The 22,806-nt window shown below is 45.8% G+C and overlaps 1 protein-coding gene across 1 annotated transcript in view; it reads left to right on the top strand.

The window, feature by feature from the left end:
• Window positions 1-22,806, top strand: part of LOC144684062 (polymeric immunoglobulin receptor-like) — an 85,777-nt gene that overhangs the window by 15,107 nt on the left and 47,864 nt on the right. Inside the window, exon 3 of the mRNA XM_078547777.1 lies at window positions 2,389-2,712. Within this exon, the coding sequence (XP_078403903.1) occupies window positions 2,389-2,712 (324 nt within the window). The remainder of the gene's footprint in view (window positions 1-2,388; window positions 2,713-22,806) is intronic.

Genomic DNA, 22,806 nt, shown 5'->3' on the forward strand with positions numbered 1-22,806 from the left:
AGGAAACATGACAGCTCCGATATCCCGAGGCTCTGCCGCAGTGCAGAGTCTTACAGGTAGAGGGCAGAGGTCGGGAAATCCGACTCGTTACCCAAACCCAATTCGTGACCTGTCCAACTTTCTAACCAAGAATTTCACAGAATGTACAAGATTGTTACAAAGCAGAAAGGGGCCATTCAGCCCATCATGTCTACACTGGCTCTCTCAATGAGCAATTTGTTTAGTGCCATTCTCCTCCATCCTCCCTGTAACCCTGCACATTGTTCCTTTTCAAATAACAGTCTAATTTCCTTTTTGAATGCCTCGATTGGACCTTGCCCTTAGGCAGTGCAATCCAGACATTCACAACTCCCTTTGTGAAACAGTTTTTTTTTAATCATACTGCTTTTGCTTCTTCCGCAAATCACTTTAAATCTGTGCCCTCTCATTCTCAATCCTTTCGCGTTTATCAGACTAACAATTCCTTTAACAACAACATAGTGTCAGACATCAGGTGGGATGCCCAGCACATTTCCTGTCTCTGAACTAATTTAAATATCACAATGTCAAGCGTTTAAATTCAGTCTAAAACTATTAGCCAGACAATATCAAAAGCAGTGAGCAACAAGTTGTTACTAATTGTACAAATTCCTTGAAAATGATAAAAATAGAATCAGTCCACAGAGCTGAACAGGATCCATAGGTTTCCTGATGTGATGGGTGACGTACATGATCAACAAGATGCTTAGGTCACCCGAACAGAATTCAACTTTGCAAGTTTAGCTAAACTGAAATTGTAAAGTGAGGTTATTCTCTTGTTGGTAAAAGAAGCCTCTTTATTAATTGTGGAGACATTGGGGGAGGTTTCCCCAGACTCGCAGAGATGGGTTGGTGAGCCAGTGGTCAGGAAAATAATGAGAAGAGATGCCGAGATGTTTCCCAGACACCGTCCCACATCTGAGGGTATTTTCCAGGGATGGCCCGGGAACAAAGTCGATAACCCATCCAAGGCAGTGAGCAGCTATTTAGGCCGATTAAGACCCACTTAACGGTCATTTTCTGAAGGCGATGTCAGAGTGGCCCCCTGTTGGCTGGAGGTATGCGACACCTTCTGTGCTGAGGGCTCCCTTGCCCCAAAGACAGGTAAAGGACTGCGCCTGTGGACAAAACCAGTCCTGTGGGCGGGCGCCCCCCTCAACACCTTATCAGTTGCTGTGATAACAAGCGTAAAAGATAGACTCAGAATGCTCAAATGCTTGCAACTGCTTTAACTATGCCTCTCCTGATGTATTGCTAGAGGCAGTGAGGAGTCAAATTAAGATACTGTTTCCCAGCAACGGGTGGAATAAATCTGGAAAGAAGCCGTGCCCAGATGTGGGCAACGAGGTCAGCAGTAGGAGTGTTGTGACATGCTCCGGGATTCAGTGCAGAAAGTGCATTAATGATCTAAGCAGGCCAAGAAAAGTGAGCACAGTTGCATATCCACCTACATCCTGTTGTGCATATCAACCGTCCGCACCCCCCACTCTGTCTTTGTCCACTCCATCACATCACTCCTCAAACGCATTTACCTTGCACAAGCACACCCACCATTCTCTTTCTGTGTACTTCCTTAAATCTTCATCCAATCATCCACCACTGCCACTCACTCTCATCCTTATCCAATTTCATGCTTCTCCATGATCATCACCCTCACCAAATGCGCTGCATCCAACAGGTGAACATTCACTCATCGGTCTGTTCTTTCTTCCATCGCGGAAGAAGAGAGCACAAAACAACTAGGGAGGGAGAGAGAGAGAGATAGTCCTCCACAGACGACAGAGCTGACAATTGAAGAGGAGTAGTGCTGGAGATCAGTGGCATCTCAGCGTCCTTGTTCATCAGAGATGATGAGGTTGGCACCTCCCAATGACTTGGCAACAGAAATAAATACCATGAACCCACATGACACACAACACTCAGTCATGTTGAAAGGATTCCAGCAGTGAGTTAAATATCTTCATAATGTTAAGGTGCTCCATTCTTTGGCAGTGTTAAGTCATATTTTTTCTCCCCATCTGGGCCTTCACATATGCAGCAACAATTAGTGATACTTTTTTTTATCATATTCTTATTCATTCCAAGCATGTTGGCGTTATTGGCAAGGCCAGCATTTATTGCTTATCCCTAATTGCCCTTGAGAAAGTGATGGTGATGTTGAGTTTCATTGCCACTGTCCTGTGGATGCCTGATATAATGGTAGACATGGTAGGTCAGGCTGCAAGAGGCTGGAGAGATATGGAGGGTGAGATGTATGGTTGAGATTGTTATATGACAGGTCCTGGGTAAGATACAGAAGTGCTGAAAATTGGAGAGTATTTGGTTTTTGGATGTTTAGTCAGTATCTGAATGTTTGTTACTTTCACACAGAATCTGTGTCTGCTCCTGTGTTTAGATTTTTATCACCACCAAATGTCTCATGTTCTGGGGGTTCAGTGTCCATCTCCTGTGAGTCTGTCCAAGGATCCCTTCCCATTCAGTACACATGGTATGAAAAGACCCTGTCTGAAGATTCAAAGATCTCTGACACCAATAAACTGGATCTACATTGTCAATCCTTCAAACAGCAACATCATCAATATTACTGCACAGTCTCGAACAATCAGGGAGAAAAATCCAGTGAAATGGTTAATGTGTCCGTGATCAACAGATCAGGACATAACTGCACGTATGTGACAAAAATCAGCAGCATTGGTAAGTGTTACTGCAAAACAAACTATTTGGTGATTGAATTTTTAAATTAATATCTATCCAAACAGGTTGAAGGTTAAGTTCCTTCAGTCACTCTAAGCAACTGCAACTGGTCAAATTCATTCTATTTGGTTCCTCATTGCAGAAATTCTAATATTCCCAAGAAGTTAAAATGGATTTGGATTGACAGGCTCTTTGTAAAGCAATTTAACTATTTCACACAGATCAGATTGGAGAGGAGTTGAACTAAATTAAACCCAGGATGAGACATTTAAACTCCATCGAGTATAGACCCAGAGTCCTCAAACGTTCCTCATATGTTAAGCCTTTCATTCCTGGGATCGTTCTCCTGAACCTCCTCTGGACCCTCTCCAGGGCCAGCACATCCTTCCTGAGATACGGGGCCCAAAATTGCTCACAATATTCTAAATGTGGTCTGACCAGAGCCTTATAAAGCCTCAGCAGCACATCGCTGCTTTTATATTCTAGTCCTCTCAAAATAAATGCCAACATTGCATTTGCCTTCCTAACTACTGACTCAACCTACAAGTTAACCTTAAGAGAATCCTGGACGAGGACTCCCAAGTCCCTTTGCACTCCAGATTTCTGAATTCTCTCCCCATTTAGAAAATAGTCTATGCCTCTATTCTTCCTACCAAAGTGCATGACCTCACACTTACCCACGTTGTATTCCATCTGCCACTTCTTTCTCATTCTCCTAACCTGTCCAAATCCTTCTGCAGCCTCCCCGCCTCCTCAATACTACCTGTCCCTCCACCTATCTTTGTGTCATCTGCAAACTTAGCCAGGATGCCCTCAGTTCCTTCATCTAGATCATTAATGTATAAAGTGAAAAGTTGTGGTCCCAACACTGACCCCTGCGGAACTCCACTAGTCACCGGCCGCCATCCTGAGAAGGACCCCCTTATCCCCACTCTCTGCCTCCTGCCAGACAGCCAATCTTCTATCCATGCTAGTACCTTGCCTCTAACACCATGGGCTTTTATCTTACTGAGCAGCCTCCTGTGCGGCACCTTGTCAAAGGCCTTCTGGAAGTCCAAGTAGATAACATCCATTGGCTCTCCTTTATCTAACCTACTCGTTACCTCCTCAAAGAATTCTAACAGATTTGTCAGGCATGACCTCCCCTTGATGAAACCATGCTGACTTTACCCTATTTTATCATGCACTTCCAAGTATTCTGAAATCTCATCCTTAATAATGGACTCTAAAATCTTACCAACGACCAAGGTCAGGCTAATCGGCCTGTAATTTCCCGTCTTTTGCCTCACTCCCTTCCTAAACAGGGGGGTTACATTAGCGATTTTCCAGTCCTCTGACTCCAGTGATTCCTGAAAGATCACCACTACCGCCTCCACTATCTCTTCAGCTATCTCCTTCAGAACTTTGGGGTGTAATCCATCTGGTCCAGGTGATTTATCCACCTTCAGACCTTTCAGTTTTCCTAGCACCTTCTCCTTGGTAATTGCCACCATACTCACCTCTGCCCCCCGACTCTCTTGAACTTCAGGAATATTACTCATTTCTTCCACCGTGAAGACTGACGCAAAGTACCTATTCAGTTCCTCCGCCATTTCTTTGTTCCCCACTACTACTTCTCCAGCGTCATTTTCCAGCGGCCTAATGTCCACTTTTACCTCTATCTTACCCTTTATATATCTAAAAAAACTCTTGCAATCTTCTTTTATATTACTGGCTAGTTTACCCTCATATTTAATCTTCTCCGTCCTTAATTCTTTTTTTAGTTGTCCTCTGTTGGTCTTTGTAGGCTTCCCAAACCCCTGGTTTCCCACTGCTCTTCGCCGCATTGTATGTTTTCTGTTTAGCTTTTATGCTGTCCCTGACTTCTCTTGTCAGCCATGGTTGCCTCGTCCTCCCTTTAGTATGCTTCTTATACCTAGGGATGAATTTTTGCTTTGTCTCCCAAATTACTCCCAGAAACTCCTGCCATTGCTGTTCCACTGTCTTTCCTGCTAGGCTCATCCCCCAGTCAATTCTGGCCAGCTCCTCCCTCATGCCTCTGTAGTTGCCTTTATTCAACTGTAATACCGTTACATCTGATTCCAGCTTTTTCCTCTCAAATTGCAGGGTAAATTCTATCATATTGTGTTCACTTCCTCCTAAGGGTTCCTTCACCTTAAGCTCCCTTATCAAATCTGCCTCATTACACATCACTAAATCTAGAATTGCCTCTTCCCTAGTGGGCTGCACCACAAGCTGCTCCAAAAAGCCATCTCATAGACATTCCACAAATTCCTTTACTTGGGATCCACTACAAACCTGATTTCTCCAGTCTACCTGCATACTGAAATCCCCCATGATCACTGTAACCTTACCTTTCTTACACACCTTTTCTATCTCCTGGTGTATCTTGTGCCCCACATCCTGACTACTGCTCGGAGGCCTGTACATAACTCCCATTATGGTTCTTTTAACCTTTGCGGTTCCTCAACTCTACCCACACAGATTCTACATCATCTGACTCTACGTCATTTCTTGCTATCGATTTAATTTCATTTCTTACTAACAAAGCAACCCCACCCCCTCTGCCAACCTGCCTATCTTTTCGATAGGATGTATATCCTTGGATATTTAGCTCCCAGTCCTGATCCCCTTGCAGCCATGTCTCCGTGATGCCCACCACATCATACCTGCCAATTTCAATCTGCGCCACAAGCTCATTTACCTTATTTCGTATACTGCATGCATTGAGATACAACAACTTCAGTCCTGTATTTCCCGTCCCCTTTCTCATTGTTGTCCCTTTATCTGATGTGCTTGAAGTTAGATTCCTAGCCCTTTCCAAACACTCTGTCCTATTTTGTGTTCTGGGGACTTTAATAGCCTCTCCTGGGCTCTCCTTTCTTTTCAGTTGTTTCAACATTTTCCATGAAGTTGAATCCACCCCCCCACACGCTAACCTGCTGCTTTGTTTCCCATTAGTCATACTTTTTGGAGTTTTACCCTTCCCTTCCCCCCCCCCCCACTTTCTAGTTTAAAGTCCTGTTGACCACCCTATTTACCCTTTTCGCTAGAACATTGGTCCCAGATCGGTCCAGGTGGAGACGATCCCAACGGTACAGATCCCTCCTGTTCCAATACTGATGCCAGTTCCCCATGAAATGGAACCCCTCTTTCCCGCACCACTCCTTTAGCCACGTATTTACTTCCCTTATTCTCACGTCCCTATGCCAATTTGCACGTGGCTCAGGTAGTAATCCGGAGATTATAATCCTTGAGGACCTGTTCTTTCATTTAGTTCCTAGTTCCTGATAATCCCCAAACAGGTCCTCTTTCCTAGTCTTACCTATGTTATTTGTCCCGACATGGACCACAACGACTGGATCCTCCCCCTCCCTCTCCAATATCCTTTCAAGCCGGTCAGAGATATCCCTCACCTTGGCACCGGGCAGGCAACATACCATGTGGGACTCTTGATCCTGCTTGCAAAGGATGCTATCAATTCCCCTAATTATAGAATCCCCTATAACTACCAATTGTCTTTTTGCTCCCCCCTCTTGAATGGCCTCCTGTGCTACTGGTCAGCTGGCTCATCCACCCTACAGCCCTGTTCCTCATCCACACAGGGAGCAAGTACCTCGTACCTGTTGGACAAGGTCAAGAGCCGAGGCTCCTCTGTTCCTGAACACAGGATCCCTCTACCTGCCTCACTTGCAGTCTCACCCTGCTGACCCTGACCACTGACCAAACTTGAGGTACGTAATCTACCGGATATGACCGCCTCCTGAAACAAAGCGTCCAGGTAACTCTCCCCCTCCCGGATGTGCCGCAGCGTCAGGAGCTCGGCTCCAGCTCATCAATTCTGAGCTGGAGTTCCTCCAGCAACCAACACTTGCTGCAGATGTGGTCACTGCGGCTCGCAATGGGATCTGCCAGCTCCCACATCAGACAGCTACAGCACATCACCTGCCCAGCCATCTCGACTTAGATAATTAACTTATTAATTAGCTTTACAGTGTTTTTTTTTCAAATTTGGTGCAGATTTCTTACCAACCTATCAGGTCACAGCTTTCCTGTGCTGTCACTTTTTCAGTTTTGGCTTCAGTTACTCTGTGCCCTGAGGTTACCGCACCAGTGTTCCTCCCTCCGAGTCTGCTCCCTGGAGACAAGGCTGCGAATCCCCGAAGTAAGCTAGATTTATACTCACCGCTCCGGTGCTCCTCCCTCCGAGTCTGCTCCCAGGATTTACTCACCAATCAGCTGCTTTTTCTTTAAAATCCACTTTCAGAAGAGTGTCCCTCGCAGGTCTGATGCACTCCTGAAGGCACTGCCTCTTCATCTCTCTCTCTTTTGTTTTTTGGTTTGAGGAGGAGGGAGGGACGGAAACACCACAGCAATGTAAAGCCGCCATTTGGTAAACCCACCCTTTTCTAGTTTCAGAGTTTCTTCTCCGTCGCCCTCAACAGAATCATGGTAAGAAATGTTAAAAACTACCTGTTCCTTTTAGATTGTGTTGGGGGGGAGGTTTGGAACCATTCTCATAAATCTTTGCTACACCCTTTCTAAAACCTTCACAGCCTTCCTGTTGAGGCTGAACCAGTGTTTTTTGAATGTTCATAACTTAATTGCTTTTGTACTCTGCGCCCCTACTCATAAAACCCAGGATTCATTATAATTTATTAACTGCTTTCTCAACCTGCCCTGTCCCCTTCAATGATTTATGCACATATACACCCAGGTCCCTCTGCTCCTGTATTCCCTTTAGAATTGTACCCTTTATTTTAAGTCACCTCTCCTCATTCTTCTGACCAAAACATATCATTTCACACTTCCCTACATTAAATTTCATCTTCCATGTGACTGCCCATTCCAGCAACCTGCCTACATCCTCTTGAAGTCTATCACTATCTTCCTCACAGATCACAATACTTCCGAGTCTTACATCAGCTTCAAATTTTGAAATTGTGCCCTGTACATCCTGGTCTAGATATTAATATAAATCAGGAAAATCAGTGGTCCCTCTATATACCATCCCCGAGTCAGAAGTAAGTAAATATTTCTGTAATTCATGTTTTTAATAGGCATTGGATTAAATAATTAAACAATTGTGTTATGATCCCAGCTCAGGTTACCCCTGGAAAAGCCTGATCCCAGAGTGGAACCCAGCATGATAGATCCTAACTTTTAATTTGTTTGTTTAGATACGTGGAGAGTGGCTACTGTCTCACTGGAGTCAGCTAATGAACTTTTAACAAAAGAATAAAACATTTATTAAACAAGAAAAGATTAACTATATTACAATACTCCTTCACCCACAACTATACTTTACAGATATATACAGACTTGTAAGGATAACACAAGTTATGAAAGCTATCTTATACTTCAATGTTCACAGTAAGTAACACAGCCCATGTAAATCAATAGGCACCCTGTGGTCAGACACACCACACTCTGAAACCAAGTGACAGATGCCACCTCAACCAATTGCTATGCGTCTCTCCTCAACTCCTCCCAGATGCTTGTCTCACTGTGAGCCAAAGGGTCTCACTGAAATCTGTCTTTCACAAGAGGGTTTCCAATTGCCACTCTCCAAGCACTGGCTTTGGAATCTTCTCCCAAACCAACGTTTTCTTGCCGACACCTTCTGCAAGGGTTCACCTCCAGGGTTTCGAACTCTCCTTCCGATGTTCCTCTCCCGTGGGTCACCACATGCATTCAAGCTGTCTTTCATGCACTCTCTCTCTCATCAACTCAGCTGTCAACAGTATCACTGCTTCACATACCCATAGCAAAGAGTTGCAGCCCTTCACCCATCTCTTTGGACCTTCTTGCCTCTTGCAAGCTGTTCTCACTTTAAATCTGCTTTCTGCAGCTTGAGGCTTTAAACTTGAAGCTTAGAGCCTTTCTCTTCCCATCGCTCTTAACTTCAATTAACAGGACCTTTTCCAGGTTCCTGTCTTTCCTTTGGCCAGAATGTCTGCTTGGGACTTTCCCCTGTTCCCTGGATTTTGGGGTCTTTTCTTTAGCTTGGGACTTGCTATCTGTCCCATTTTGCTCCAGTCTTCCCTGGCAGCCACTTTTAGAACAAACAGAACTCAAAAAGCTTCCAAAATCAAACAAAACTTTAAAGCTAAAACTCATTCCTAACACCCACAAATACCAATATAACTTACTTAAACTATCTCCATATCCTAACAATTGCATAATGAAATTCTAGCTATGGTAAAGCTTCATGATTCAAAATACCACATGGTTCAAAATAAAATGCCTACTGGCACTAATATTTTTTGCTTAAAAAGCATAGTTTTACTGACATTTGGGGACCCAAATGATTAATACATTGGAAAACAATGGTAAGATAAATTTAGAAATGATATGGCCGACACTTTTTTTATAGCTCCTGCACCTCAAAATTTGGCATTACATCCCTTCCATTGGATGGCCAGTCACTTGATAAAATCCTCCCTTATAAAATTGTGCCTAACGTTACAGCTCTACATTTTTGGACAAGATAATGAACTTCACTTCATTTGATCTTTTTCTGATGATCACAAAGTTGACTTTGCTCCAGTAGTCAACCCTAAGTTTATTTTTCTAGCTGAAATCCCTTGTTTCTGCGATGTTACATTGCTACAATATACAAAGATTATAGCGTAAAGAGCGGATTAATGTTTCAAATGATTTTGTGTTTCTTCCCTTTTGCTCAGGTACATTATCTGGGATGTGATACGCTGGGCGCTTTGCACTCTCCTGGTGATTTGTGCTATTTCAGTTACATGGTGCACAAGAAAAGCTAAGGTGAGAATTATGACCATCATCCGAATTTCTCCACCAATTCTTTCAAAGACATTGATGACTGATATTGTAAAGAAAAACTTGCATTTATATAAATCCATTCATGCTGTTAGGATGAAACAAAGTGTTTTACAGCCAATATGAGTTAGATTTGAATTATTACTGATATCAGGGAATAAAATCTAGTAGATTTCTTATTCATTCGTACATACATACGAACATATGAATTAGGAGCAAGAGTAGGCCACTCAGCCCCTAGAGTCTGCTCCGCCATTCAATAAGACCATGATTGTAACCTCAAATCCACATTCCTGCCTACCCTTGATAACCTTTCACCCCCTTGCTTCTCAAGAATCTATCTACTTCTGACTTAAAAATATTCAAAGACTTTGATTCAACCACCTTTCGAAGAGGGGTTCCAAAGACTCATGACCCTCTGAAACAAAACATTTCTCCTCATCTCTGTATTAAATGGGCGACCCCTTATTTTTAAGCTTTGACCCCTGGTTCTAGATTCCCCCAAAAGAGGTCAACATCCTTTCCACATTCTCCCTTTCAAAACCCCTCATATTTCAATCAAGTCGCCTCTTACTCTTCTAAATTCCAGTGGATACAAGCCAAACCTGTCCAACATTTCCTCATAAGTCAACCTGTCCATTCCAGGTATTATTCCACAAGAAGCTTGACAGTCCAGGACAAAGCATCCCACTTGATTGGCATCACATGCACAAATATTCACTCCCTCCACCTCCGACGCACAGTAGCAGCAGTGTGTACCATCTACAAGATGCACTGCAGGAATTCACCAAGGCTCCTTCAACAGCACCTTTCAAACCCACGGCCATTACCATCTAGAAGGACAAGGGCAGCAGATAGGTGGGAACACCACAACCTGGAGGTTCCCCTCCAAGTCACTCACCATCCTGACTTGGAAATATATCTCAGTTCCTTCAATGTCGCTGGGTCAAAATTCTGGAGCTCCCTTCCTAACAGCACATTGGGTGTACCTACACCACATGGACTGCAGCGGTTCAAGAAGGCAGCTCACCACCACCTTCTCAAGGGCAACTAGGGATGGGCAATAAATGCTGGCCCAGCCAGCGAAGCCCATATTCCGTGAATGAATAACAAAAAAAAAGCTGGTGCCACTGGAGTGAATTATCATTTTCACAGCAAAGGCAATAACATTACAGAGAGGATCATCCTCCTGATCTAGATTGTAAATTGGGATGGAAACCGGAAGTTACACAAGGACATAGACAAAGTGAATGGATAAATCTATGGCAGATGGAGTTCAATGTAGGGAAGTGGTGAGTTCATCAACTTTGGATCTGAGAAGGACAAATCAGAATGATTTCTTAATGGTGAGAGGCTAGATGTTGTGGAGGAGCAAAGTGACTAGTTTGTCCATATACACCCATCGCTAAACGCCACTGCACAGGTACAGGAAATAATCGAAAAGGTTCATGGAACATTGGCTTTTACTTTAAGGGGATTGAAATCCCAAAATGAGGAAATGATATTTCAGTTGTACAGAGTCTTGGAGGGATCTGCTCTGGAATTCTGTATCCAGCTTTGGACAACGAGCCTCAGGTAGAAATGTTGCCTTTGGAAGGAGAGGAGTGTCAATTCACCAGAATGATTCCAGGGCTTAAAGGGTTAAACTCAGAAGGTTGATTGCGTAAATGTGGCTTGTATTCCCTTGAGCTTGGCAAGTTCATGGGTGAGTTGACTGAGCTATTTAAAATTATTCAGGGATTCGATGTAATACAGGTAGATGCAGAGAAACTGCTTGTGATTCCAGTACAGGAGGGCAATATCTAAAAGGCTGAGTTTTATGATGCTGCAACAGCCGAGGGCCCTTGCTACACATGTAGTTGCTGTGCCTGTGAATTCATACGGAAGGCATAGATTCCAGCAAACTCGGCCGTCAGGAAAAGCCTAAAAGGCTGAAGTGTTGGGTGGAACCACACTGTGGGGCTAAATCATTTTGGTATTAACACAAGCATCTGAGTCTCAAACTCCCCCTCCATGACTCACACCGCCCTCCCCTCACACCCTCTTGTCCTCCTTTTACACCAGTCATCTCTTGCTTGATTTGCTTGAAGTATTTTCACACCCAGTCAAAGTGGATGGTAAATGTACTTTGCTTCCTCACACCAATAATATTTTTAAAAAATCAATGCTAGAAACTTTCCATTTTAACAATTCAGTTACCAGAGTACATTGTGGGAATGCTTATTAAAACAGCTCTCCTATAATTCTAAACATTAATATATTAATGACCAAGAGCCAAAAGGTCAAAAGTTATATTTGGAAGCAAAATTTAGACAACAATAACATTAATATTGTAATTCCCAGACAGTAATGAAACAACACTCCAGTCAGACTGGAATAGGACCAACATTACATTTACTTTGTCGCGCATTGATCTCTTTAACTACAAGTTGTGGCTCAATTGGTGCTACTCTCCTCTCTGAATCACAAGGTTCACCCACTATAACGGCAAAAACCAAAGCTGACAATCCAGGGCTGCACTGAGCGAGTGCTGCACCGCCACAGGTGCCATATTTTGGATGAGACATTAAACCCTGAGGCCCCATCATCCTGTATGAGTGGATGTAAGAGATCCCAGGGCTCTCTTCAAAGCAGAGCAGAGGAATTATCCGTGGTGTCCTGGGATATATCCCCAATCGGCATAAAAAAAGCAGGTTATGTGGCCAGTGTCGCATTGGTGTTTGTGGGAGCTGACTGTCCAGAAATTGGCTGCTGCATTTCCTACATTACAACAGTGAATACACTTCAAAAGTACTTCATTGGCTGTAAAGCACTTGGAGATGTCCATTAGTCGGGAAAAGCACGATAGAAATGCAAGCCTTTTCTATTTTGTCAACTTCAGCTGAAGTGTTAAAATGATAGGAAAGAAAGCTGAAATAAGAGGATTTCTGTTAATAGTCAAAGAGGCACCACCCTCGTAATAGAAAGTAGTTCAAGTATAAAATACATATTTAAATGATGTCACTGGTGGAAGTAACTGCACATGTGCTGGTGTTCGGGATTTAATGAATTGACAAATGGGTGCGAAGTTATTTAAGAGTGACGATAGGAAGCAATTTTCACGCCAAGTGTAGTGGAAATCTGGAATTGTGGCCTAGATTTTTGCTTCCGGGTCGGGTGCGGAGAATTGGGACGTTTTCCTGATCCACAAACCCGACCCAGGAAGAGGATGCCCGGAAGTTGGGAATTTCATTCCGTGGTTGCGAGCTGGGTTAGCGGTCGGGCCCCAGATCCCCGGGAGAGGTTCAGGGGCTGCCAGGTGAGGGGGTGGGCTGAATGGAAGGCTTGTCTCTGTGCACCGGCACTGTGTGGAAAATTGAAGACAAAACAATAAAGCAACAAAAAAAAAATCCCTCCAGCCCTCACCCCTCGTCCTCTCACCCCTCCGTACACACACCATGCCCCATTCATGACACCTCATGCCCCTATACACACACCCCATAATCCCCCCATATCCTCCATTTCAATTTAAGTCCCTGTCCCCATGACAAAAAATATTTTTTTAACACTGCAGACATTTATTTTTATTTAAAGGGCTGATCTTTTAAATGCTTTGACAGCTTGTCAGCTCCCTTCGACAGTTGCTTTTAAAAACGTTCTCTTGACCATCTTGACAGTTCTTCTGGACATTCTGACAGCCCCTTTGACAGGTCCCTTTGTCAGGTCCATTTGTCAGGTTCTTCCGACTGTTCTGACAGTTGATTTCGACAGATCGGTTGACAGTTCCAATGAGCTTGACAGGAATGAGTTTATGCACATTTTATACACATTTATGCCTACTTTTAACAATTCAAGAGGCCATCTCACCTCCAGCGAAGGGCACTTTACCTCTTGCAAAGGTGCCCCAGGACCAAATCCAAAGGAGTACCTTACCTCTTCAAAAGGGGTGCCCCGCGTACCCAAATGAATGCACCATTCTGGCATAGACTGGCATCTGCGGTTTCCAGATATAGTGAGTGGCCTCCTCCATTCAGATACTTAAACGCATGTTTCCCCTATAACTGTCGTAGATGAGCTTATTCGCACCTCCATTTGAATGGGTTTTCTGTTGATTTCCACTGTCGTGTAAATTGCCTCTGTTTTGCCCATTTATAAGTTGTCTAGCCAATAAATATCTGACTCTATTTTTTTTGGCTCCTCCATTATAAAAATCTCTTGACTTCCACCTTTTTGTTTGAAACTTTGCCTCAATCTTTCTTTATAACATCGTATAATGAGTCCATTGTGATGGCAGTAGAAGCGCTCAGTTCTTTTAAATTGTTGTTTGTTTGTAGCCTGCCTGGTTCAGGTTCTGCTGTTACTAATGTGGTTTTCTCCGTTAAGCCATTGCTTTTTGCTGGTCTGTTAATGGCGGCTGTTTCCCTCCTTTCCGTGGACCCCTGCACTTGCGCGCCATTTCTAACCTGTGCCTCCCCCCGATGTGCAGAACAACGCCATTTTATGCTCCGTTGATTGCTTCTGAGTCTCTGACTGCGTCTCCATTGCGAGCACCAACTCCAGCACCTTGCTGAAGTCTAAATTCGTTTCTGACAACAGCCTTTTTTGAATGGCGCCTTCGTTAATCCCACACGCTAATCGGTCTCTTGACATGTCATTAATCGCTGTCCTGAACTCACAGTTGCTCTGTCAATTGTTTTAAGGCTGCTACATAGCAAGCGACTGTCTCTCCAGAGGCGCGACACCTCGAACTGAATTTAAAACGCTGCGTTGTTACCGAGGGTTTCGGTTGAAAGTGGCCTTTCACAAGATTCACCAACTGGAATGTGGGGTGTTTGGTGCGATAGGCTACGCATTAGGTTGTTTGTTTTACTGCCACATGTCGATAAGCGAATCGCTCGCCTCTTCTCCTCCCCTAATTTGTCGTTGGCCAAAAAGAAAAACGTTCAACATAAGGTGACCATTATAATAGTCTGATCAAACGGTCCAATGCGGCCAAATTGTGGCAGGCTGGAGGGAGATAACTTCAACGGCTATGGTGAGGGCTGTACTTACAATAGGCCTGCAAGGCACGGCTGATTCACTACTGTTGAGTTTTCACAGCTTTCCTTGGTGTCGTCGACTGGCCGTGTTTTGCCTCGTCGCCAGTTGTTACGTTCTACTACGAGGTCACTTTGCTCGGGAACCGGTTGCACGCTTATCTGTCAGCAGTGAGTCAATTACAACATACTGCAGACGCAGAGACCAATATGGAATAAAGCCCGTGCTATTTATTTACATAGACAACAGAGCACTAACATGATGTGTCCTTCTCCAACCTGACCCTACTCTAGACTAACATTAACATGGTAGCCCGCGCTACACAGCTATTGGGTCTTACAGTCACATGGTCAATCTGCTCACATTCTCTTAAAGGCGTAGTACACCTCAAATTACCACACATCCGAAGCATGTGAATGCTGGGTTGATTATATTTTGCAACATTGGGATTAATAGATATTTGTTAGATCAGGACATCAATGGATTTGGGTCAATAGCGGGTGAATGGAATTGAGGCACAGATCAGTCCTGATCTAACCGAATAGCGGAACAAGCTCAAAGGTAGAATGGGCTGTTCTTGTTGCTATGTTCATATATAATCTGCCTGTAAGAAATCTGCCCCAGCTTGCAGTCCCTTGTTATAAGGCAATCGCTACAAGAAAAGGAAGGGAGGAAATGGAAAAGGCAAAAAAATATAGCACTTTACTGTAAGGCACCCAGGACAATAGTATTCAAGAAAGAACATGGGGGTGAAAATTTATCCATTCCAACACCAAGGCACAGGCCCAATGCTGTTGTTGCTGGAAAGCTTGACCAGACTGGATAAAATGCATTTAACAAAGTGGTCATGTCCAATTTTTCTTTGTTGACAACTGTTCACCAGTTACTTCCCTGTGAGAAAATGGTGTTAACTCGTCTTCAGTTGGGACACAGCTGACAACTTTACCCAGCGCCCATGCGATGGGTGATGGGGAGGGAGCAGTGTGATTTCAACACAGCTCCTGTTCCTCACAAGCTTTGCCTCAATTTTTGTCAGGTCCAGAGTTCTGTTCAGAACTGACATGTGAAATAACGCATCGTTCTCAGTCTCATTGAACCTGATGCCTTAAATATTTTCTCTTCCAGCCACTCACAGAATCAGGTGCTGACGACTTGACCAATGTAGGAAAATGAAGATTTCCTGGTTACATCTACATTGATGGAATTTTGTATCCTGTTCAAATATTCATTATTCATCCAGCTTTAGACATTTTTTTAACCAATTGTACATAATCAAACAGATTTTGCTTCCTCAACTTTTATTCCTGGATAAATTAAAATATCTACCCATTGAGTGTTGCAAAGGCTGAAGCCATTGTTTTACTCTGCACCTCAAACATTGTTCCCTGGCCACTGACTCTGCCTCACTCACTGGCCACTAAACTTCTCACCCAGGCTTTTGTCACTCCCAAACTCCACTAGTCCAATGACCACCCCACCCCCGCCAGGGTCCCCCACCCCACCCGCCGGGCCACTCCACCTCCCCGCGCTCCCCCCACCCCCACCTCCCCGCGATCCCGCACCCCCCCCCCACCGCGCTCCCCCACCCCGGAGATGACCTTCAGTAGGCGTGCAGGGGCGGGCCCGACGCGCTGACGCACAAAATGACGCGTGAACCGACGCGATACATCGTTCACCAGCTGGAGTCAGCTGCGCGCCCGCCAAAATGTAAACGGCCTATTAAGGCCATTATTGCACTTGTTAACCCTGCCCGTCCAACCTTAAGGTCGGCGGGGAGGCAGAAAGCCCAAGAGGCCTTCGCGTTTTTTAGGAAACCTCGTCCACGAGCGGGATGAGGTTTCATAACGCTCCTATTAAATAAATTTTTTAAATTTCATAAATATGAAAACCTGTCCCATCCTCACGTGACACAGTCACACGAGGAGACATGTTTCAATAAATTTTTAAACCTTTTGTTTAATAATTTTCGTATTGATTCAATCTCCCTGGGGTAACTCCTGTCTCCCTCCCCCACCCCCCCCCCAACCCCCCCGCCCGCGCAGGTAGTGCTGAGCGCTGTGGCTCGCGTATTACGCTGGGTGGGCCTTAATTGTCCGGCACGCATAAAATGGCGGCGCAGAGCCGATTGCGGGCGGCGGTCAGCTCCGCGACTGACCCCGCCCACTCCCGCCAAACCCGCCTGCCGTAGGAAACATTATGTCCTGACCTATGTCTCTACTTTTGTCTTGGCTGTGATATGTGTCTGATTATGTTTCTGTGAAGGACCTTGGACTATTTTAAAGTTGCTGCATAAACACAAGTTATTCCTGTTGGCGATTGTGATGATGAACCAACGATAATAAATAAAGATGCTTCTCAACCTGCTGCTGTTGTCAGTGAGAGCTCCAGCCCTCTCGTTTTATTAAGTGTTGAAGTTTTTATGCATGTGTAACAGATTGTCCTCAGAGACCTGAATGTTCATCCGGGCTTTAAGGGTTAAAAAAGTTCCTTGTATACAGGATTCTGCGAGTGAATGTTATATCCTAAATGAATACAAATTGAGTTTTAGCACAATTCCAATAACTCCTCAAATACTTTAACGGTCGATTAGCAATGGAAGGAAAGAGTTGGGCTTTGAAAACCATCTTGAAGGAATGAGAACCAGATGACACTGATTTCAGGCAATTGGCAAAGGAAGAAATGGCGACATAAGGAACAGCCTTTTTACGTAGCGAATGGTTTGGATCTGGAACGCACTGCCTGAGTATGTGGAGGAGGCAGGTTCAATCGTGGCTTTCGATACGTGAGAAAAAATTCATAGAGCAACGGAACAACGCGGGGAAGCGGGACAATGTGAGTTGCTCTTTCAGAGAGCAAACACGGAAACAATGGGCCAAATGGTCTCCCCCTTTGCTGGAATCATTCCATGATTCTTCCTGCTCAAAGTTGTTGCAGCTTTTAATGGTCATGGTTATTTGAAACATTAAGAAAAATGTGTTGATATTCACAGGGTTGATGTGTATGTACAATGACAGTAGGAGTTACTAAATGAAAGATTGTCTTTGCAGATGTCAGAGGAAGAACTACATTGTTCCAGGCTTGTTATGGACAAGCACCAAGAGTCCCATTATTGGGCACCAGATGATGCATATGGAAGGAATTGTATACAGGGGTACAAGATTCATGCCAGTCACACTATGGTGTGGACAAATTATCCTAGGCGGAAGCATTGCTGACCTAGACCATAGTTTCATGAATCTTTAAGGGGAGAATTTTCTCCCCGTTAAGGGGGCTGAGCGGGAGCGGGCGTGGGCGGGTGCACAGCCAATCACCGCCTGCCCCCCCAGTGTCAATGGATTTGAATAAAAATTTTTATTACCATTAATAACCCTTCATGAAACCTTGTCCCGGCCGTGGATGAGGTTCCATGAGAAACGCAAAGGCCGCCTGGGCTCTTCACCTGCCCCCACCCCCCCAAACCTTAAGGTTGGACGGGCAGCCCTGTTAATTATTTTAATTGCTATTTAAATAGCCTTAATAGGCCTTTGACAGTTCGGCAGTCGTGCAGCTGACTCCGGTGTGCGCCCGCCGAACTCAAGATCTGAATGACGCGCGGTGACATCGGCACACACGCCCGGCATCACCGCGCCTCATTTTGCGCATCAGCGAGCAGGGCCCACCCCCACACGCCGACAAGAAGATTGAGGCCTAAGAGAAGAGGCTGAAGCTTGTAGTTAATGTGTTATTTTGGGTCTTGGGTTGTTAATGGATTAAAGCTAATCATGTAATATGCTAATCACATACTGTGTACATCATCACGGGAACTGATGCAACATCACACGATTTGATCTATCGTGCAGCATTATGGATCATGTCAGCCAGAGCAGTAAGGTGTGTCCCAATAAAGCTTCTATTTCATAAGCCTCTGCAGATTCATTAAGTATTTGGTATCAGTTTAACAAGACCAAGAATACTGTAAAGCTAAGCAAAGACTTCTTGGTTCACCGAAATGATGTACTCCCAAAAGAAATGAAGAAGTAGCCAACTGTGTTGTTAGTAAAGTTATCGGCCCCACAGCTCTCCACATTTCTATACCTTCCAAGAACTGAGTGGCAGATATTTCAGGACCCAATGAAATCGCTGTCAGCGGTTGGACAACGAACGTTACAGGAGTTTTCGAAAGGCTGCCACATGTGGACATAACATTCCGCAGCACCAAACAGAAACGGCAGCCAAAGCTGTTTGCTTCTCATTGTGCTTATAGCTTCTTAAAAGTGGAGGACATCATTTTCTGCACATATTTGGCTTTCCATTCACTAACCCACAATTCTGACATCAATCAAAAAGAATTCCCTTGATGCAGTAGACCGGACCTTCTGCGAAGCGGCAATCCCAGTCAGATTACCCCTGCACCCTGACTTTTCCCTGTCTTGATGCTGCTCCACGTTTCTTTCCGGGTTTTCCAAGACCAGCTTCTCCAGAAATGAGGAGTGCAGGGTCCATCGGGACTTCACCATCTTAGTGCTGTAGCAGTGGGAGGAAGACCAGACACACGCTCTTTTTACGGCACGAGCTGACAGAGGATAAGTTTAAAGGTTCAGTGTGAATGTAAGTGAATGGATAGAGTGGGTAGGTGGGTGAGATAAGTGGCTTAGTGGGTAGGATGACAGGTGGGTCCAGCGGCAAGTGGGTCCAGCAGGTGGGTGAGCTGTTAATAATGTAGGGTGGCAGATGGATGGGTTGGTATGCAGGAAGGTGAGCTTGGAGGTGGGTGAGATGTTAGCTGTGCAGGGTGGCTGGTGTGTAGGATGGCAGCTGGGTAAGGTGGCAGCTGGGTATGGTGGCAAGTAAGTGAAGTGGCAGCTGTGTAGGGTGGCAGGTAGTTAGGGTGGCCGCTGGATGAGGTTGTGGGCGGGTAGGGTAGCAGGGTTGTCAATTTGCTGTCTAGTCAGATCAAGTTGGGGGTGTAATTGGAGTGTTCATGGGGTAAAGGGTGGGGGGGTCAGTGATGCAGTCATTGTATCAGTGGTGTAGTCGAGCAGTCAGTGTGAGTGGTTGGGGCGGGGTGTCGATGGGGGTCAGCTCTGTAGCTATCCGGGTGTTAGGCTTATCTTTAATCTGTCTAACATTTCCTGCTAAGGACTGTGGAATATTCGGAAGCCTTCAGCTTTAACGCAGAGTCAAAGACATTTGCGGAAGGTCCCAGGGAGCAGGGGAATTTCCCATTGGACGCTCAAACCTCACGGGCATTTTTCACAGAGGTCAGAGTGTCAGGACCTCCGCAGGGGCCGGATGCACATCTTGGATCATACATCAGGTCTTCAACAATGCAGAGACCAGGAGATCTGGGCCAATCGACTGATGTTTGATACAAAATTGAAATCATGCAAGTTAGTGCTCAGGTCCTTTGGAGGGGAAAGCTGAGCGGTGTAAGGTAATTTTAAGCAGCCAAGGCTTCTTGTCCTGGTGTGCTATTCCCAGACTGAGCCAAGCAAGGATAGAGGATGCCCTTGAATCAACAACAGCCCAGTCTGAGCAAATTATTGAGTTTTGGAGTTAGCCAATGGTTGAAGGTGAATTGCTGCATTACCCATTGTTGTCTCCATGCTGCATGTTATAGAATTCCAATGAATTTTATTGGACAACAAGAAAAAGCTGAGTAACAAGGAAACAAGCAGAATCCACAGGTTGTTGTGATATTATAAGCATGTCAATGTAGACAATGACATGTACCTTTAAGAAGCTGCATAGTGACATCACTGTGTGTAAGACTGGAGGATTAAAGGCACAGTCTCCATGTTAGATTTTCACTATTGCCTGTGATCTCCATTGCAGATGTTTACTGCTGCCTGTGGCTCTGTATCAGTGAGACTTCATGTATACCTTATGAGTCAGGCTGCTTACTTGACGATAGGCCTATGTAACTGTTAGAACACAGGCTAGATCAAGGCCTCTGCAGAGCTGTATATAATTGTTGCTAGTAATAAACTTCATGGGCAGAGTTATCCGTTTGGGAGGAGGGGGGAGAGAGCTGGTGCAGCCGTGGGCGGGCTTGGAACTGATCAACGCCCCCGATCGGGTCCGCGCCGCTATTTTACACGGACGGGCCAGTTAAGGCCCGCCCAGTGTATTTCCCGACTCCCGTGGATAGCTGGAGTGTGCAGGCGGCGGAGGGCAGTCCAATGGTGACCCGGCAGCCTGTTTAAAGGAAGGCCTGGCACCCTCCTGTAGGCTGGTTACAATGGCCAATTCGAGGGTGCACCACAGGGGGTCGCCTGAGCAGGCCAGGCTGGAGGGAAGGGCAGAGGAGCAGGCCAGGCTGCATGGTCTGTCACAGGAGCAGGGCAGGCTGCAGGGTCAGCCCCAGGAGCAGGGCCAGGCTGCAGGGTCAGCCCCAGGAGCAGGGCCAGGCTGCAGGGTCAGCCCCAGGAGCAGGGCCAGGCTGCAGGGTCAGCCCCAGGAGCAGGGCCAGGCTGCAGGGTCAGCCCCAGGAGCAGGGCCAGGCTGCAGGATAGGCCAGTAGGGGGGGCCAATGCGCCCCTCGCTTTTCAGATAATTGCCTTGTTGCCCTCCTCGAGGAGGTGGCTGCACGGTGGGAGGTGCTAGTCCCCCAGGATGGGAGGACAAGGCCCTCCCCACATGACGAAATGTGCCTGGGAGGAGGTGGAGGAGGTGCTGAGCTCCCGCGATGTGGTGCACCTGGATCCAGTGTCACAAGCGCTTCAACGATTTGTTGCGCTCTGGAAGGGTGAGTACCATGTTGGCATTGGGCATGTAACCCAGCAGGTAGCCTTAGCCTTTCAAGCCCCCATCCCCGCCCCCCCAAGTCTTACTGTTGTGACTGCATTGAATCATGTTGGGGATTTTTCCTACACTGGGTGGGCATGCCGATAGTGCCCATGCTGAGATCAGACTGAGTGGTTCATGAGGAGATGAGTTCTTCCATGCACCATGTGTTGCTCTTAGTCGCACATGACTCGTCTGAGGGCAACCTGCAGGAGGTGCACCTAGGCACATACTCAGAACTCCAGCACATGTCCTACTCAGGGTGATGAGATGGTGGAAGGGGAGCCTCAAGGTGTCGTGCCCAAGATTCATTTCTGCCCTCGACACTGCACCTAGTTGAGCCTCCTTGCCATGGGAGTGTTTCCTAAAGTGGTGGATGCAGACTGAGTCCAAGGTGGCCGTTGGGGGGGTTGGGAGCAGGCATACTATCTTTGTGTGAATGATCAGAGGTAGCGGGGGGATGAGGCACTGGAGGCCTGATATGGCCCACTGTGGTTGTGGTGCGGTGTGTGCATGCAGAGTCCATGTGCAATTTGCCGTAATGAATGGTGTTCTTTCTTTCTCAGGAGGAGAATGCTCATAATGCCTCGGAGCATGCGAGGACTGGAGGTGACCAGGCTCACCTCCTCATGTTATGCCGCTTCGAACAGGAGGCCCTGGAGCTTGAGAGGGGCCATGCGCCCAGGTCAACAGGTGTCGGTGAGGCTGGGGTGGAACAGCCAGGTATTTGAGGCCAACAGTGAGATCCACATTGTCCTCCCAACAACCATAGCGCTGATGATTGTTTAATTTGTTATCGTTGCAACATTGTTCAGTCACAGACTGATAGAGTCAGAGGTGTGGAGCACAGACAAAGGCCCTTCGGCCCTTCGAGGATGCCCGGGTCAAACACGTACCTAACTATTCTAATCCCATTTTCCAGCACTATCCCCATGGCCTTGTATGCCAAGATATCGCAAGTGCGCATCCAAATAATTATTACATGTGAGGAGTGTTTCTGCCTCTACCACCCTTTCAGACAGTGCGTTCTACATTCCCAACACCCTCTGTGTGTAAAAGTTGCTCATCACATCCCCTGTAAACCTTATGCCCCTTCCCCTTACCTTAAAACTTTGCCCCCTGGTTACTGATCCCTCCGCCAAGAGGAAAAGTTCCCTTCTGTCGACCCTATCTATGCCCCTCATAAATTTCTACACCTCCATCATGTCCCCCCCTCAATCTCCTCTGCTTCAGGGGAAGTAACCCCAGTCTATCCAATCTCACCTCATAAGTGAAACTCTCCAGGCCAGGCAACATCCTGGTAAACGTCCTCTGCACTCTCTCCACGGCAATCACATCCCTCCCATAAAGCACATTTCAGAACTGCACGCAGAGCTATAGCTGTGGCCTAAGTAGTGTTTTCTGCAGTTGGAACATTACCTCCCTGCTCCTATATTCTATGCCTCTGCTAATAAAAGCAAGTATAGCATATGCCTTCTTAAACACCTTATGTACCTGTCACGCTACCTTAAGGGACCAGTG

This window comes from Cetorhinus maximus, chromosome 8, assembly GCF_964194155.1.
Source record: "Cetorhinus maximus chromosome 8, sCetMax3.hap1.1, whole genome shotgun sequence".
Taxonomy (NCBI): Eukaryota; Metazoa; Chordata; class Chondrichthyes; order Lamniformes; family Cetorhinidae; genus Cetorhinus; species Cetorhinus maximus.